Raw genomic sequence first — 16,658 nt, 5'->3', positions numbered from 1 at the left:
ACCCAATCAAACTGTGCTCAAATTTGTATCCTTTTATTTTTAGGAATTACATGCAGTATAAAATATATTTAAATTAACAAGCAATACCAGTACTGGGATACATATGGTCCTAATTCATACTCGTAGATGGGGAGTATTATCAACTAAATCAATAAAGTACATATTTGCATACTATTAGGGATTCATATGGCCCAAATGCATACAGGCTAACTAGTATAGAAAAGCACTAGGAGCATACACAGCTGATATCAGCACTTCACGTTGATTTAGCGGTTGAACTCAATCATATGGTGGCAGTCGAATGATTAAGGTCTGGATTCATCTGTCAAGACAGGTGAGGACCATAGGTCTGGACGGAGGAATGCTACGTCACACCTCCATTCACAGCGTGCGCGTTTCATGCTCCAGCAAATCAGTGGAAGTCAGGTGCACGCGGCGTTCTTATTGAAGCGTCTGAATTTAGAAGCCAAATACAGTGCATGCTTTGTTGAAGCGATTTAAATGTTGCAACAACACACACACACAAAAAAATCGACATTTGTGTGTGGCTGTTGGTACTTACGCAATGAAACTAAGGAATACGACAGCATCAGGCTCAAAATGCATGCAAAATCATTCTTTGTAGATCACTCGAAATGGTCAATTAGTCAACTCACCTGTCAACAATAACAACAAGAGAAATCTGCAATTCAAAACAATCGCCGTGTGAGCTTTCGTCGTCTCGGCTGTCCCTTTGACGCTATGAGAGGAACATACGGATCAAGTCAAACACTGACTGGTGCCCGCGCTAAAATCCCTGGCTCTCCTCAGTGCCGTCCTACACAGCGCTCGCCATTGGCTGCACACCAGCCGCTCCCTGCGCCCCTCTGCCAGCATCTTATTTCATCCCACAATGCATCTTTAACCGGGGACCAGAGGAAAATGTGCTTGTTTGGGTATAAGCTGCAGGACTGTGTGGGCCAGAAAATAGCTTAAATTAGACTCGGTGGACCTTCGCATTGAAAACACTTCACAATGAGTGAAGGACACTTACTGCAAGGTTAGAGGTATTAATCTGTTTTATCTCTCATGGCAGGGCCAACGCAGTGTAATGAAACTAGAAATGGAAAATGTTAAGAAATTCGATTTATTCTGGTTACGATTTTCCTAGAAATGTATAGAAATACGTGAACATTTTTCAAGAATTGCCCTTAACAGTCTACTATCAACTTATTTCAACAGAATGAGATTTTATGCATAAATGCAATGTATTTGTGGAATTGGTGTGCTTTAAATGCTATCTGTCGTCTATAAATTTCCACTTATTACAATGAAACTCCAAAAATATGTCTTTACACGTTATCACACGTGACAACCAGTCAGCAATGCTCACAAAAGATCTTTTTCATTTTACTGGAAGTAATTACTTGGAGAGTCAGTGATTCAGGTTCAATCTCAAAAAGAACCGGCTCATAAGAGGCATTCTTCTGAGAGTGGGGAATGCTTTGATTTGAAGCGTTTTGTTTTCGATTCAATATAAAGAATCAAAAACAAACTACAACTAACTTATTTTTCTAAAATAAAATTTCCCACTAATATAATAAATTATCCAAACTTTACACGATTTATAGTTCCTAAACAACTTTGCACATTAACATAGGACTCAACTGTTGGGTGACATTCAGATTTAAAGGGACAGGTAAGCATTTTTTTTTTTTTTACACTATTCCTGTAGCTCACAGTGGAGCACGGTGTTAACATGGCCATTTGTTCGACTCCCAGGGAATGTATTAACTTATAAAATGTGTACCTTAGATACAATATAAGAAACTATTTTTTGTCAATGCACACACGTCAGTCATAATTTACTCATTCTCATGTCTTTCCAAACCTGTACAACTTGCTTTGTTCTATAGAACATGTTTGTATAATGTTTTGGACACCACTCACATCCATTGTATGGACAAACAGCTGAAACTTTCTTCCAAATATTTAGTCTTGAAGTCTTCAGTGAAAAATTTTAATTCCAGGTGAACCGTCTTGTAAAAGTCAATTTCATAATATTGAACAATTGGAAAGCATTAAAAAAGAAATCCAAGTAATGCATCATACACTACTTTTGTACCAATGAAACCTTTATTTAGGCTAAAAGTGTTCAGGAAAAAGAAAAATGCTAGCAATGTTAAAGCATCTCCCATCTACATCGGGACAGTGTAAATCTAAAAATGCCTGAGTAACCCCCCGACCCCCCCCATCCCAAATTAAGTTTACCATACTGTTCCTGTTGATTCCATCCCCACAGACCGTTCCAGCATCTGCTCCGCCAAAGTGTTAAAAATGTGAAGGGCCAAAATGTCTATATTTTCCACTGAGGTACTGAGAAAATAAAGGGGACAAGGAAGTACTTTTGAACTGCGGTCTTAAAATCCTATGATCCTTGGAGCAATTGATCCTGTTCCATGTATCCAGCATTCCCTATCCTATCTTCATTATGAACTGATCCCAGTGATCCGGCATCCACTGAGCCTCTCCTCCAATCCAAATCTTAAGATACCAGCTAAATCAAAACAAAGGAGGCAAAGAGTTAGAATCAAATCCACTCACCCTGCCTTCTCTGACGAATGCATGCATACAGCATTAAGGCTAAGACAGACTATCAAGACTATTAACCCAACACTAAGACTGAATCAAACATTTTAATGAAAACATGAAAGCTGCAATCTGTCTTTGGACACAAAAACCCAACTAGACATTTGACCAGTACATCTTTACAATGCAACGAAATATACCACCTGATTTGAAATTGATGTAAAACTGGTTCAATTACCCAAATAATGGCCAGAGGGCCATTTTTTTTCGGTGTAGTTTTTTTAGAGGTTTGTTCTAGAGCTCAAACTCACCCTTTTACGCAACCGTATAGATTTAGCAATCCTTTATTACAAAGCATCAGTTCTGTATCACGTCTAGAGGAAGACAACATAAAACAATTGTGGAACCCGCTATCCCATGATAATTTTTCATACATGCCATTTACAAAAATATCAGGAGCCATTACATAACCCTTTGTTTGGTCTATGAAAAAGAATTCCACTTTGTAGTTAAAAAAAATTATTTTGAGTTTGGTCTGTTAAAAATAACCAATGGAGGGAGAGAAAAATAAAAGGACACAAAGACATAAGATGATCACTGTCATATGAAACAAGAAGGGTGGAATTAAAACATGGGGTTTGTATAAAGACAAAAAAAAATGGCTCAAGGGCTCTGAGAGGGCTCGTTTAGGAGCGAGAGCGGGAACGGCTATGGCGAGGGGAGTACTGCGGGGATCCTCGACTGCGGCGTGGGGAGTAGCTTCGGCTACGGTTGTTGCTGCGGCTGCGACTCCTGCTGCGACTGCGGCTCCTTGACCTTGATCTTCCATAGCTCGGACTGCGGGGACCATCCACCTTCACACGGATGTACGCAGTTTCTCCCTGGCAGAGACAGAACTTTCCACTGAGCAAGTGTAACGTACAAGCATGCCAAAACTTAACACTATACTTACCAGACTTCCTACAATGAAACATTGTTCTTTGGGTGTACACCAGTATTCCCATTTCCATAAACCAGTACCAACAGAGTACACAAAGAATCCAGTTTGATAAGGATTAGCTTTGGTATTCAATTTTTTTGTTACTGATACCATTAAACAAAAAAAAAATCTGTCTGATAACCAATAGCTATTAAAATTGGTAATGTGAACAAAAATGCAATGAAAATTTGTACTGAACTGTGTATACCATATAATTACCATAATCTTACATAATTTGCACTAAAAGTTTGTAAGAACAGAAAAAGTTCGTAAAACACGTATAAAGCAAGCAATTTTACATTAAAAACGTTATTCTAACAAAGAAATGGAATAAAATCCTCTACATAGACTACAAGTTTTAGTTGCAGCTATCAATGCCAATTAATTGGCTAAAATACATCGATCGACCTCTATTCACGAGGATAAGTTCACTTACAACATAGATCTTCCGAGTACAACATTAGGGATTTTCTTACCTTAAAAATATTCCAATGCTAAGTAAATCCCAAAATTCGGATGAAAATCTCAAACCTACCTCATGGGACCGGAATTTTGTGTTATCCAGTTTGCGAACGGCGTAGGTCATGTCTTCTTTGCGAACAAACTCCACCACACCAGTGCCATCACGGAAAACGTCAGCGTAACATACATCACCTGCTTCACGCATGTGATCCTTCAGATCCTGCCAGCTCCCGCTCTGTGGAAGCCCTGAAATCAAACACAACGGTCAATTCAACTTCAGACAGCTCTTGAATTAGTTAAAGCTGTGATGCTTCCGTACCTGAAACAATTACTCTGTACTCTGAACGTCTGGATGGGGGTCCATATCTACCCCTAGGAGCCCCACCACCACCACCACCACCTCCTCCTCCACCGCCGCCACCACCACCACCAAATCCTCCTCTCCCGCTTCTGGGAAACTCCACTCGAAGACGATAGCCATCGTAGTCATAGCCATCACGGGCATAAACAGCATCTTCGGCATCTCTAAATGCAACAGGAGGAGGAACAGCATGTAAATACCAATCTGGCATGAAAAACCAGTCAGTGTGGCTAGAGATCACACGGAGTAAAACTACAAACAGTAATACTTCATCCGACATGGTAGTTAAGTGACTAAACACTTTAAAAGCAATACAAAAGTGCCTTAAAAAAAACAGAAGAGGCCTTTCTTAACAGTGATTTGTATCAAAAGCTCACTGAAACTAACCTGAATCAAGCTCAAGACGTAATGTGTCTAGTTACAAAGCTAATTTCCATATCCAAACCTAAGGCAGGTATTAAAGCCTAACAAAGATAAAAATAAAAACATGCTTAAACCTGTAGTCACCCGGGACCTTGGTGGGCCACCTACGTTTACTTCATTATATTACAATTAATTCCTAATCTAATAAAGACAAACTATATATTATTGAAAAGGTCCAAGACTCCTAAATGGATATGTTACCATTTTTATTTGTTGTTAAAAAATTATGTCGGAAAGGTAATAGATTTATGGCAAGAGTGCACCTCAAAACCCTACATCATTACAGGAGATCTGACCTTTGTCAAAAAAAACTTCCTCTTTGTTGCCTTTTTTTTTATCACACTTCAGAAATTATATATCACTTAAAAACATAAAATCTCAAAATTCAAAAACCCCATTAAAATCAAACATTGCATTACCATTAAAATGGTACATCAAAATTATGTTACAAAATGTTTTCAGTCATGAATTATAGAAATTTAGGTTTGGATCATGCACTTTCCAAGTCTATGTTCAAAAATGTGAGTGACTGTTAACAGGTTAAACATAAAAAAACGTGTTAGGTGAAAATTAGTACGTAAAAATTGCAAACCTTACACTCCCCGTGACGCCAAACATTAGTTAATAAAAACAAAAATAAAAATCTCTGGAAACATGGTGAGCATGGCTAAGCTAATTAGCAGGTTAGCACAGGAAACAAAAGTAAAAAGCTTAACGTTAGTTGAAAAAATACACAGTTGCTTCTATATACAGATAGCTCAAACGCAGTCTTCATGTAACAGGTTTATAGAATTCTTATAATTTAAAAAGTGAAACCGGCAACATTTAAACCAACAGATTAACTAACGTTCGCCTTTTAGCTAAAGGCTAAAGGTTGAGTTGTACCCACCTCGGGTCTTCAAACTCGACAAAGGCGAATGGAGGTCCACCTCGTCGGTTTTTCAGATCAATGTCTCGAATGGCTCCGTACTTGTAGAAGACATCTTCGACATCTTTAGAGCGGATATCAGGCGGCAGGTTTCCCACATAGATGCGGCAGTCGTTGTTTCCAGCAGGGCCGCGGATCACACCGCCAGACATTTCGGCACTCATGAGCCTTCACTTTGCTGTTGAGCAGATACATAAAATACTGTTTTCGAGTCTGATATGCAGCAGCTGTTTATTTAAACTTGCGAAATACATTAAATGAAGCGCAACACCATTCAGAAACAAAACAAAAAAGACTTACTATTGTCCGAAGCGCCGCTCTCACGCGCACCTCTTCGTTTCCTCTGAAGTCGCGCGGGTCGCTTCCTATTCAGCAAGCGCGCTTTACCCCCGCGGATGAATCTAAAGAAGCAGGCTGAAGTGCGGTTATTTGCATAGCTACATGCGCGACACGAAATAGTTCGGATAATGACGCCTAAAACAATTAAAAAATATTTCTGTGGTTGGGTAAGTGGAATGGATAAGGAACGAATAGGTATATCAAGCTTTTATTATTTACTGTAGCGCTGTTTATTTTGGTCCTCTGGTAAAGTCCATATTTTACTTATTTGCACCTGCTGCTGTGGTAAACTGTGCTGCCATACAAAGACAAAGTGCGGTAACTACGCAAACAATTAAACTGAGAAAAATGCCTTTCAAGTTTTTACATCAACCAGTCAAACATGTTGTGGGTAAATTAGTGGCAATGCATTAATTTAAATGCATTCAGTCATTTGTGGGAAGTCATGGCCTAGTGGTTAGAGAGTTTGACTCCTAACCGTAGGGTTGTGGGTTTAAATCTTGGTCTGGCAATACCATGACTAAGGTGCCCTTGAGCAAGGCACTGAACCTTGTTCAAGTTAAAATCCACACAATTTAAACTTTTCCTAACAATATAACTAGGGATCCCATAAAAGAAAATAAGGGATAATTGTGATTCTTTATAGGAAAATAAGGGACAGAATAAAGGATGCTTAAAATATTTGTACTGTACCACGTTCATATCTGCAGTTAAGTATATTTAAGGTGTATAAAAATTTCTCAACAAAAAATAAAGAATAATATTATAAATCAGATTATTATTATTATGTCAGTGGATATGAAGCAATGCAGGTAGGCTGTTTCATTTGCAGCATCTTGCTAGTTAATGTTAACTGATTATAAAGCTGTCGTTTGCTTTGCTAGGAGTTTATATTTTGCTATCTACCTTACCTGTCTTTTGATATTTGTGTTTAAACACAATTTCAACCATCATTTACCAGGGGATACCAAGGCAGACCAGTATCTGTGTTGTCTAACAGGAAAACAAAGCCAGAATGCAGTAACTTCACTTACTGCAGCTTGCCTTGGTATTAGTTACTGCAATTTTGACACTCTCGTTTCTCTGAAATGGGACAAAATTGAACCAGGAGACTTTGTAACAAGACAGAACAGATGTCACAAAGCCCTTTTTTAGGCATATGGGCTTTAATTTCTTTCTTAATAATAGTAATATATTTTAATATAATACTGAAGGATGCATATGTAGCCTACTATAGTGTGTAAAGATTGGAGTCGAGACACATCTTCTATCATCACAACTTTATTGCAGCATTTTCAGTTTGTATTCAGGTTGTAAGTTATTTAGTTTCACTTATGTTTTGTCGATAATGCATTCAAGCCAAACATACAGATCTACCAGATACTCATAAACATGTAATCCAAGTGGTTATTCTTCATCAGAACAAAGGCTTTATTAAAGCTTTAGATGATGAGAGAATATATTACAGAAGATCTTTATATCTATCCTAAGAAACTCTTAAATGTTGACAGTGAGTGATAAGGATCAATCAAATGCAGTAATAATCTCGTCGGTTCCATTACTTTCCTAAAGAACTATCTTGGTAACAACAGCTATAACTTTACAATGTTTTGAAGACATGCAGAGGATACCACAAAATTTCACATTCCCAGAAACTTAGCAAACGTACATCACAGGGAGATCTATTTTGTTGATTTGATTTGTATTTTTTTGAGTGTTCGCTCATCTGCAATACGTCTATAGGACGTTTCCTATCAGGTGTCTATCAGATGTTTGTACACAGCAGATGCTTAAGCGATCTTTAACAGACATCTTGCAGACGGGTTACTTAGCAATAACTTTCATTTGCTTTTTTACTGTATATCAACATCACATTTAGGAGTAAATAATCTACCTATGTTTCAGTGTTTTATATGGAAGTGACAGTAAAGTCTGCTAGCTTTCAGCTAATGCTGGATTATGGGAATCAGCGGCATTTCAATATGCGTAGCTGGAAAGGTAATGGGAAAGACCAGTGGCTCCGCTGCTGTCACCACAAACCGTGTACTTCCCTTGACAGGCCAGACTGTTGATCTGAGGAAAAAAAAAGTAGAGAAGCGATAAGAAAGAAGATCTATCTATATGTCTGTCTGACTATGAATAGATTTGGTTGGCATGCCTCTGCACGTTTGATGAATTCCTCGGTTGCGGCAGCTTCATTCTCTCTCTGTCCACGCCAGGTCTTCAGAGCGGAGGCCTGAAGAGCTCGGCCGAATGAGAAGGTGAGAGCCCAGGGTTTCACCAGTGGACAGTTATTGATGGCATTTAGGTTAATGGAGGCCTCCTCCTCACTTTGACCTCCCGAGAGAAAGGTCACCCCTGAAAGTGCAGGAAGTCTGTAATTACGCAGTGTCCAGACTCGTCACTCAATATGGAATCAGCTTTATATTTTGTAATATATCCCCAACCTGTCACCGCGGGCGGGACAGAACGCCGCAGAGCAGTGACTGTTGCCATGGCAACCTCCTCTGCACTGTATTTGGTTGGGCAGCCGTGTCCAGGGGTCACCATGTTGGGCTTGAGAAGTGTGCCTTCCAGATACACGTGATGATCAAACATGGCTTTGTAGACTTCTGCAAGTACCTGAATAAATGACAGTGAATCTAAATCATCTGATTCCAGCAATTTTGAAATTGTAAAAGCATATTTAAAAAATAGAGTTAACTCAAAAACTGAAGATACTGTCATCATTTACTCACTTTCATGTTGTTCCAAACCGGTGTAACTTTTCTTTTATGGAACATAAACTATTTAGAAATGTTGCTGGTGATGTTGTTTTGAACCCCATTACATTTCATTGTCTGAACAAAAACAGCTTGCAAATGGGAGAAAGAAAGTCATATTGGTTTGGAACAACATGAAGGGGAATAAATAATAATTTTCACTTTTGGATTTAATATCCCGTTAAGAAGCAGACTATAACCGACCCTCTCTGTAACAAACTGGCAACGTTTCAAGTTATGGTCTCCATCAGGTAGGATCTCAGGTTCCACTATGGGTACAATCCCATGCTGCAAGAATAGATGGGACACAAACTTGAGATTTAGCAAAGATCCATTTGTATCTCTTATTAGTGAATATAGAATTAAGATTTTACCTGCTGACAAATACTAGCATAGCGAGCAAGGACTTTAGCATTTTCTTTAATGCACAGGTTTGACGGGGTGGTATCACTGATTTTCATCACACAGCGCCACTTCGCAAAGTCGGCTCCATCCTTTTTATACTGAGCGCAGCGTTCTGAGAGCCCATCCAGACCTGTTGAGACAGTAGAGCTGCATTTAACCCTCGTTTTATGTCAAAATTCGGTCTTCTGGTACGTTCTGGGTCAAACTAACCCTAACTAAATTCTAAGGGGTCATTTACACAACACTTTTTATGCATTTTGGTTCGTTCATTTATAGGAGAACAACATTTTGGGGGCCTGAAATATGCTTAAACATTATTGCCTTCATGTAAAATACATTTAAGAACGTTTGATTTGATTTGAGAAAATGGTGACACTAATGTGTTTGTGTTCATGTTTTCAGTCTAGGCGTATGTGCACAAGTGCATAGTTTTTCTTTACAAAGAGACATCGCCAACTACTTGCATGGCATGCATAATACAGCATTTTCAGTCTTTTATGTGGATCTGTGTGAATAGGGATCATTTTGACAGCATTGTTGTCGGTACATGAAAAACACAAAGAAAAGCTGTTCCGTTTTTAGTACACCATTAATGTGTAAACGCACCCTCGTCAAGAAAAAATATCCTGGTTTAATCAGCATTTCTCACCACTCAAAAATGTTTTGCTCGTCCAACTGACTTTGAAAATAATATTAGGGTTAAACTTCAAAAACTTTCTGAATCAAGAACCAAGAAGCTAAGTTTAAAGGAGTCTACCAACCAGATGTATCAACAGCGAAATCAAATTCAAATTGAATTATCAGATATTCAGATCCAGAGATTGGACATCTTTGCAATACCTTGTGTAGTGGTTTCTCCATTAGTCCCTGGCATGGGTACTACACCTTTGTCGACCTGTGAAGAAAGTGCAAAATATTTCAGAAATCAAATATTTTAAATTCAACTCATTAACTTAAACGCCCTGTCAGAAAAAAAGGTGCAAAAATTATACCTGTAGGAGTACAACAGGTGCATATTAGTAGCTTAGAGTAATAATGTGCACCCTTAAGGTTTCTAAAATTAATCCTTTAGGGGTAAATACAGCATAAAGGTATCATTTTTTTCCCAATTAAATACAATATTCAAAAACAATGTTTCCCAAAAACAGGCTTTGCAAACACTCCCCATATCTGCGATTATTTGGACAAGCAGATAGTTCTGTCCCAAAAATAACCCACTAATTGAACTGCACTTTTTTAGCTTTTTCTATAATGAGACATTTCGCTGGGAAATATTGCACTGTAGAATGTTGCAATCTAAATTCAAACTCACAGTGCCCGCATGAGCACCAAGGCTCAATGTGTCAAAGCTAATATTCTTACATCTACACCAGTGAACCCAGACGAGACTTTATACCTTTATTCCGATAGTGATACCCTTGTCCTTTATCATCTTGACGAATGGGACGCCATCATCAGAGTTCTGGTAGAGTGTTTCGTGGAAGAAGATCACTCCGCCGATGCAGTTATCAATGCGGTCATCGGCGGTGAAGAGCACCTGTCGGTAAAGACGGCGGTTCTCCTCGTTGTTCTCTACTCCTATCTGGTTCAGACGCTTCCCCAAGCTGCCTGTTAGAACATCCACAGTATCAAGGTGGGGTTTTGTGCTTTTCTTTCACACTGCAATTTATGTTGACTAACTGGAGGAAGCCACACTAACCTATGGACTCGTCGGCAGCTAGGATGCCTTTCCCTGGTGACACTATCCGTAGAGCTATCTCATGTAGCTCCTTCTTTTGCTCAGTGGTGAGAGGAGGAAACTGATGGGTCATCCTAAATGTCTGGCACAATCCGAGGATAGTGTAGAAACAGTAAATAAATACAATATAATCAAGATAGGACTACAGTGACATCACAATATTTTGCCATTTAAGCAAATTTAAGAGTTTTGTATGGTTCACATGAATTTCACATGAAAATGAAATACAAGGTTAAAATCTAAAAACAGATAACGTCCTCCAGATGGAAAATTACCAGTTAAATTTTTTTTGTAAAGTTTGCAAACATTTCCTAAAACATAACTACATGTAACTGGAAACAAGGGTAAAAATCCATTTGGAAAATACTTTGAGTGTAGAAAACCTGGAAAGATCAAGGAATTTTAAAATTTAGATTTCCAGGCTGGGAAAAGTCATGGAAATTTATGAAAAAAAAAAAAAAAGGTATATTCTATTAGCACAACTATAGAATCTTTACTTGGATAGAAATTGGTTTAATCTCTAAAAAATGATTTTTTTAACAATCCTTATCTGGACAATATAAACATAAATTAGATGCACTGAATTACTATTAAAGATTTATACAATGTAAAAAATAATTTTTATGTATATTTTACAATAAAATACAATTTCAGTCTTTCTGCTTAAATTTCATGTTTAATTCATTTACTTGCTTTCTCTTTGTCATTATTTGTGACATATACTATCGATTTCTGAGTTTTGTCTTCAGTGTAACCGATGTAGAATTGATGCAAAGTTCTACTTTTTAAATGAAATATCCATCAAAAACCAGGTTAAATAGATGAATCCAACACAACTTTCCCTTAAAGGCACAGAAATTCTTCTACTAAATGGTAGAAATGCCGGCAACTTAGTTATCTGCAGCCACAAATGAAGCACAGACACAGTTTACAAGCCTCATGCATATATAAACTACTCTCTTTATGAATAAACAAGTCTCCAAAGTACTGCGAAATTTAATATTTGAGAGTTCTTAACTTTGGCAACTTCTTGAAAACCTTCTAAACCTTTAGCAGCTTTTAAACAGCTATCTGTAAAACTATATGATTCCAAGCATTAAAAAAATATCTATACAGTGCATTCTCTAAATGGTAACTTGCTTGTGAAAACGTAACTTTTTAGCAATAAAAACCTTACAAAGTTGGTTCTCCACTACATATTTTGCACAACAATTGTAATCCAAAATGGCTATGGCAGTAAGTTCAACAGATGGAATTACTCACCAAGTCAGACCAGACTGAAGCACTCAGACCGAAGAGGCTTTTTGAGACAAGATGAGACGTGACTGATTCTTTAACAGTGCCAGTGTCCCAGTTCTTTATGAAGGTGATATCCCAGAGGATGCTGACACTTGTAGGGCGGAGCTTAACGTCATGCCCTCATTAAGTTATTAAAGGAGGTGTTAAAGGCCACCAAAGGTTGCCCACCTGATCCCATTTCTCTACCATTCTCATTATTTCATACACAATGCAATGCCATATTTATTTATTTTTTTGCATTTTCAAAATTAGAGTTGAGTGTGTGCATTCCAGAGTGTTACTGTGCACTCACAAAGTTGTTGTGGGTGATTGTTGCATACTTAAAATAGTCCAGATATGGCTCGGATCCATTGTTCAGTTCAAGTCAATGGGATTTTTTTTGCAGTTTTATTATTTGCCAGGTATAAATGGTAGCCTGTAAGCCACATTAGTTGAGGTATCATTGTAACTTTGTAAGCTGGCTGTATTCGCGTCAACAATATAATTAGATCAAATATGCCTTAGGCAAATCCTCAAATCTCTATTCAGCTGAGACTCCTATCAGACCCTTAGGAAAATGTTGGCAGTCACAGAGCGGCTGAGATTCAAGCATATGTGTGGTAAAAAAAATGAGGTGGGGTCATGGCATAATTTCTAGTTCTGTACAGGTGAGTAGAATTTTTAGATGACTTTATGATCTAGTTTTCAAGGACAAAAATGAGTCAAAGTTTGGAGATGTAGTTTACTAAAGTGTCGATCTGTTGTGAAATTCTGTGATCAATGCATTGAGAACTAATTGTAGCTTGCATAATTTGTTCATATCACATGTAATATGCATAAAAATAGCCGGACTGTTTTAGGAGCATGTTGTTCAATTCTTTTTATGAAACCAATAAGGTACTATAGATAAAAGTGGCAGTTTAGAGGGATACCCAATGTTTCATTATAAGACCACTGGAAGTAGACTCTCAGGAGATCTGTTAAGAGTTACAGATATTTTAAGCCACCTCTACTGGGGCTGTGAATTTTTTTTTTTTCCTGATACCTAATTAAAAACATTAATAATGATGCTTTATCTGGTGTTCAATTTTCAGCCCTATTAAGGCTGCTCCCATTTGGGTTCGTCATTGCTCTCACAAATAGGTCACACCAAAGTCTCAAAGTTAGAGAAATGTCTCAAGATATCATTCATAGATATAGATTTTACCATTCTGTCTTTTGAATTGTAGTGAAAGAAAGTTCTACTTTTATCATCCGCATCAATTGATGAACGAGTTCTATTTTGGAGACATATGTTGAGAATACTGCTGAAAAATGTTCCAAGACAATCCAAAAATGGCATCAAATATTCAGATACTAATTACATTAATATCTGCACTATATACACAGTATAAAATAAATTGTATTGCAATGCATTGTATTATTGTTTAGCATTGCACCATACATTTCATTTGTTCTGTGAATCAACATATTTCATATATTGTGTATTCAGATATTATTTCATAACCATACTGCAAATAATTGTATTTTAATTCTACACTACAGTAGCTCGTTGTGCCTGTACCTCAGTGATTTTCTGATTCACGCTGTACTCCTTAGCCTTTTATGTTGTATCCAACAATGGGAATTTTTACCATTTGTATTTAGGTTTTAGATTTTTCAAGGACTTTTTCTGCAGGTTACATTGATTCATAAATAAATGGCGACAGGTGAGTCTTTGAATCTCACGGAATCATCGACTCAAATGATTTGTTCAAAACAGATTCATTTTGGGAGTGATTCAAATGGCATGTCTTTATGAGTGAGATATCGAATAATGTACTGAACTGTTCCGCTTAAAAACATTGATTCTTTCAACAGGCAAAACAAGTGACACATTTTTATTGGCGAGTAACTGAATCATTCAGTCAACTGTTTCATTAAAATACACTGATTTATTTAGCGGTGACCCGTCTTTATGAATGAGTCACTGAATCATTCACTCAACAAATATGATAAAAAAAAACACTGATTCTTTTCAAAAAAAAAAAAAAAAAAGGAAAAATGTTGATTCTGATTTGGCTTCATTTACTGTGACATTTTACTTTGTCTTTGGCAAAAAAACTGACTGTTACAGAGAGAAACAAATAGTTAATTGATATTTTATGTTTTAATGGAAAATTGATTCCTGTTACTTTTGTTTCTGCCCCTGCTGTGTCTTCATTTACCTTAATCTTCATCAAGGTAGGAGAAAAATCTGCAGGGGTGGAAGGAGAGTTCAGTAGGTCACACTCAAAATTCTGAAGCAGGTCTAATGATAAACCTCATGTCGACCTTCCCGGTCGGTCAGGATGATTCTTCAGCTCGAGCGCTGGCTCAATGGGACTTTGCTGCAGCAGCTGGGAATCAAAGGACATGCCATGGAAAGACTTCTGGCTTTGGAATAGCTCCAGACGCCATGAGCAACGTGCGGGGATCTCACAGAGAAGCTATGTTCAAACATGACGAAAGATTTAGGAAGACAGCTTTGAATATTTGCTTACCAGGGTTATATGCCATTCAGATTTGAAGGAAGTAGAAATAAAATGTAAAGAAATGTTGAGAAATTAATTTAAATGAGGCATATTTTTTATCTTAGATTTTTTGTATGAATTACCTTTAAATTAATATTTTTTATTAAACATTTTATTGTTTAATTAGTAAAATATTGGGTATACCCATAAACATCTTATCATGATCTTAATAAAATATATATATTTTACATTTTTCTATTTCACTATGATCCAGCCTGAGTTTCTGTTTCACTGTGAATTCTTATTTTGAAGTGTTGTTCTGCCCCCAGAGTTTCTGTTTTCACTTCCTGTTTCCTGTTCTACCTTCTACCATTTGTTGTCATAGTGATTCTTGGTTTTTACCCTTGTGTACTGACATTCATAAGCATACTTAATGCAATAAAAAAAACGTCACTGAGATCTGCACACATCCATCAAGTACAATGCTCATCTTGCAGTATGGCCTCTAGATATGTCTCCCCCCTCCAGTGGCTAAAGACCGCAGAGAGACCACCAGTCTGCAGCGTGGCTGTACGGGCAGCCGCTCAGGTCCTCAGGAGCTGTTTAATGACCACACTGTGTAATTAAATATCATTTTTTTAGAAGCAGCTCATTTGCTTAGAGCTGTACATGTCTTTAGTTCCTGCTGGATACAGTGTAGCTGATGGTAAACAAAAGAGTGCAGTTCAGATTCCGGCCTCACTCGTGTACTGTATTGTGCCACAGACAGTGAAAGCTCTATCCCCACGCACAAGACGGCGAGACACAGCCCAAAATCTGTCAAGCGGGGGTGACCTAAATGAGAGGGCACAGCATTAATATTTCTATTCCAAAATCCCCTTTACCAAAAGCTAAATCCTTTGTGCTTCACAGTTGGGATGGACATTTGACACAAACGATAAACTGTGTATATGCTCCTTGTCTTGGTATGTGAAAATTATTCAAATCTGTGGTTTCTGTATATGTTATGAATTCGTATAGATATTTTTAGTAACTTGGATTAACTGTCTGCATATATGTTCATATTAATTGAGCACATTTTTTATATATATTCCTGAATACATAATAAACGTCTAGACCACACAATGACAGGAGTGATATTTCTCTGGATGAGAATTACGTCTTCCAATAAGGATTTATATTTTTTTATTTACTAGAAAAACTGGCGATGAATTTGGAATTAATGGTTATTTCAAAATAGAAAAAATATATATCTTTAAATACAGATTGATCTGAATTATTATAATATGTCTGGATTGGTTTTGATAGCAAGTACATATATTGAAATTTTAAAAGGGTTATTTGTACACTTTTCAAAAGATCCTTCGTTTAAAAAAAATTGCAACTGTAACAGTGTAGTAACATTAAAAGTGATGATGTCAATATATAATATCACATTATATATTGTTATAACTCAATTTTTTGTAATACTGCTGTTTTTAAGTCATCAGTTTTAATTTTTCATCAACTTTACGTTCTCAGAATCACTCAAAACGTGTATTAATAAACTTTCTAAAATTGTTTACTGATACCTTTCAGTCAGAAGGATGCTCTCCATCTGTTTAAGACAAAAAAGTTTTTTTTCAGAGCATTTTAATAGGATGAACAAAAATGTTTAATAAGTTTAGTAACATTTATATTTAGTAAGATTTTTAAACACAAGTCCGAGTGTTCATATCTGAATATTCCTTTTAAATGTATTTGTTCAATGTACACCTAAATACATCAAATTAAATAAAAAGTATGATACTGTAATTTATGCCTTCACACCCCTCTGTATTATTCCGAAGTCATGCAAACAACCTGAAAATGAAAAATGTGTGGTAACTTACGGTCACAGATACAGATGTACAACACCTGTTTGAGAAATGACTCAAGACTAAA

At 37.0% G+C, this 16,658-nt stretch overlaps 3 protein-coding genes across 3 annotated transcripts in view; all 3 read right to left on the bottom strand.

The window, feature by feature from the left end:
* LOC113058268 (dynein light chain 2, cytoplasmic) overlaps window positions 1-1,038 on the bottom strand; it is a 2,429-nt gene extending 1,391 nt beyond the window's left edge. Inside the window, exon 1 of the mRNA XM_026226025.1 lies at window positions 657-1,038. The gene's annotated coding sequence lies outside the window, so the exon portion shown is untranslated. The remainder of the gene's footprint in view (window positions 1-656) is intronic.
* A 1,058-nt stretch (window positions 1,039-2,096) lies between these two features.
* Window positions 2,097-6,163, bottom strand: LOC113058267 (serine/arginine-rich splicing factor 1A-like). Its single transcript, XM_026226024.1, has 5 exons — window positions 6,022-6,163; window positions 5,683-5,899; window positions 4,329-4,534; window positions 4,083-4,255; window positions 2,097-3,449 (listed from the first exon to the last, which is right to left on the bottom strand). Exons 2-5 carry the CDS (start codon window positions 5,883-5,885, stop codon window positions 3,255-3,257), a joined length of 777 nt encoding a protein of 258 aa, XP_026081809.1. The 5' UTR covers window positions 5,886-5,899; window positions 6,022-6,163; the 3' UTR covers window positions 2,097-3,254.
* A 1,162-nt stretch (window positions 6,164-7,325) lies between these two features.
* On the bottom strand, window positions 7,326-12,330 carry LOC113058266 (fructose-bisphosphate aldolase C-A). The gene is made up of 9 exons (XM_026226023.1): window positions 12,229-12,330; window positions 10,927-11,047; window positions 10,624-10,835; window positions 10,068-10,122; window positions 9,197-9,357; window positions 9,027-9,110; window positions 8,508-8,682; window positions 8,219-8,418; window positions 7,326-8,133 (listed from the first exon to the last, which is right to left on the bottom strand). Exons 2-9 carry the CDS (start codon window positions 11,036-11,038, stop codon window positions 8,038-8,040), a joined length of 1,095 nt encoding a protein of 364 aa, XP_026081808.1. The 5' UTR covers window positions 11,039-11,047; window positions 12,229-12,330; the 3' UTR covers window positions 7,326-8,037.
* Window positions 12,331-16,658: the final 4,328 nt, after the last annotated feature.

This window comes from Carassius auratus, chromosome 40, assembly GCF_003368295.1.
Source record: "Carassius auratus strain Wakin chromosome 40, ASM336829v1, whole genome shotgun sequence".
Classification (NCBI taxonomy): Eukaryota; Metazoa; Chordata; class Actinopteri; order Cypriniformes; family Cyprinidae; genus Carassius; species Carassius auratus.
This window is presented reverse-complemented; position numbering and strand designations above follow the sequence as displayed.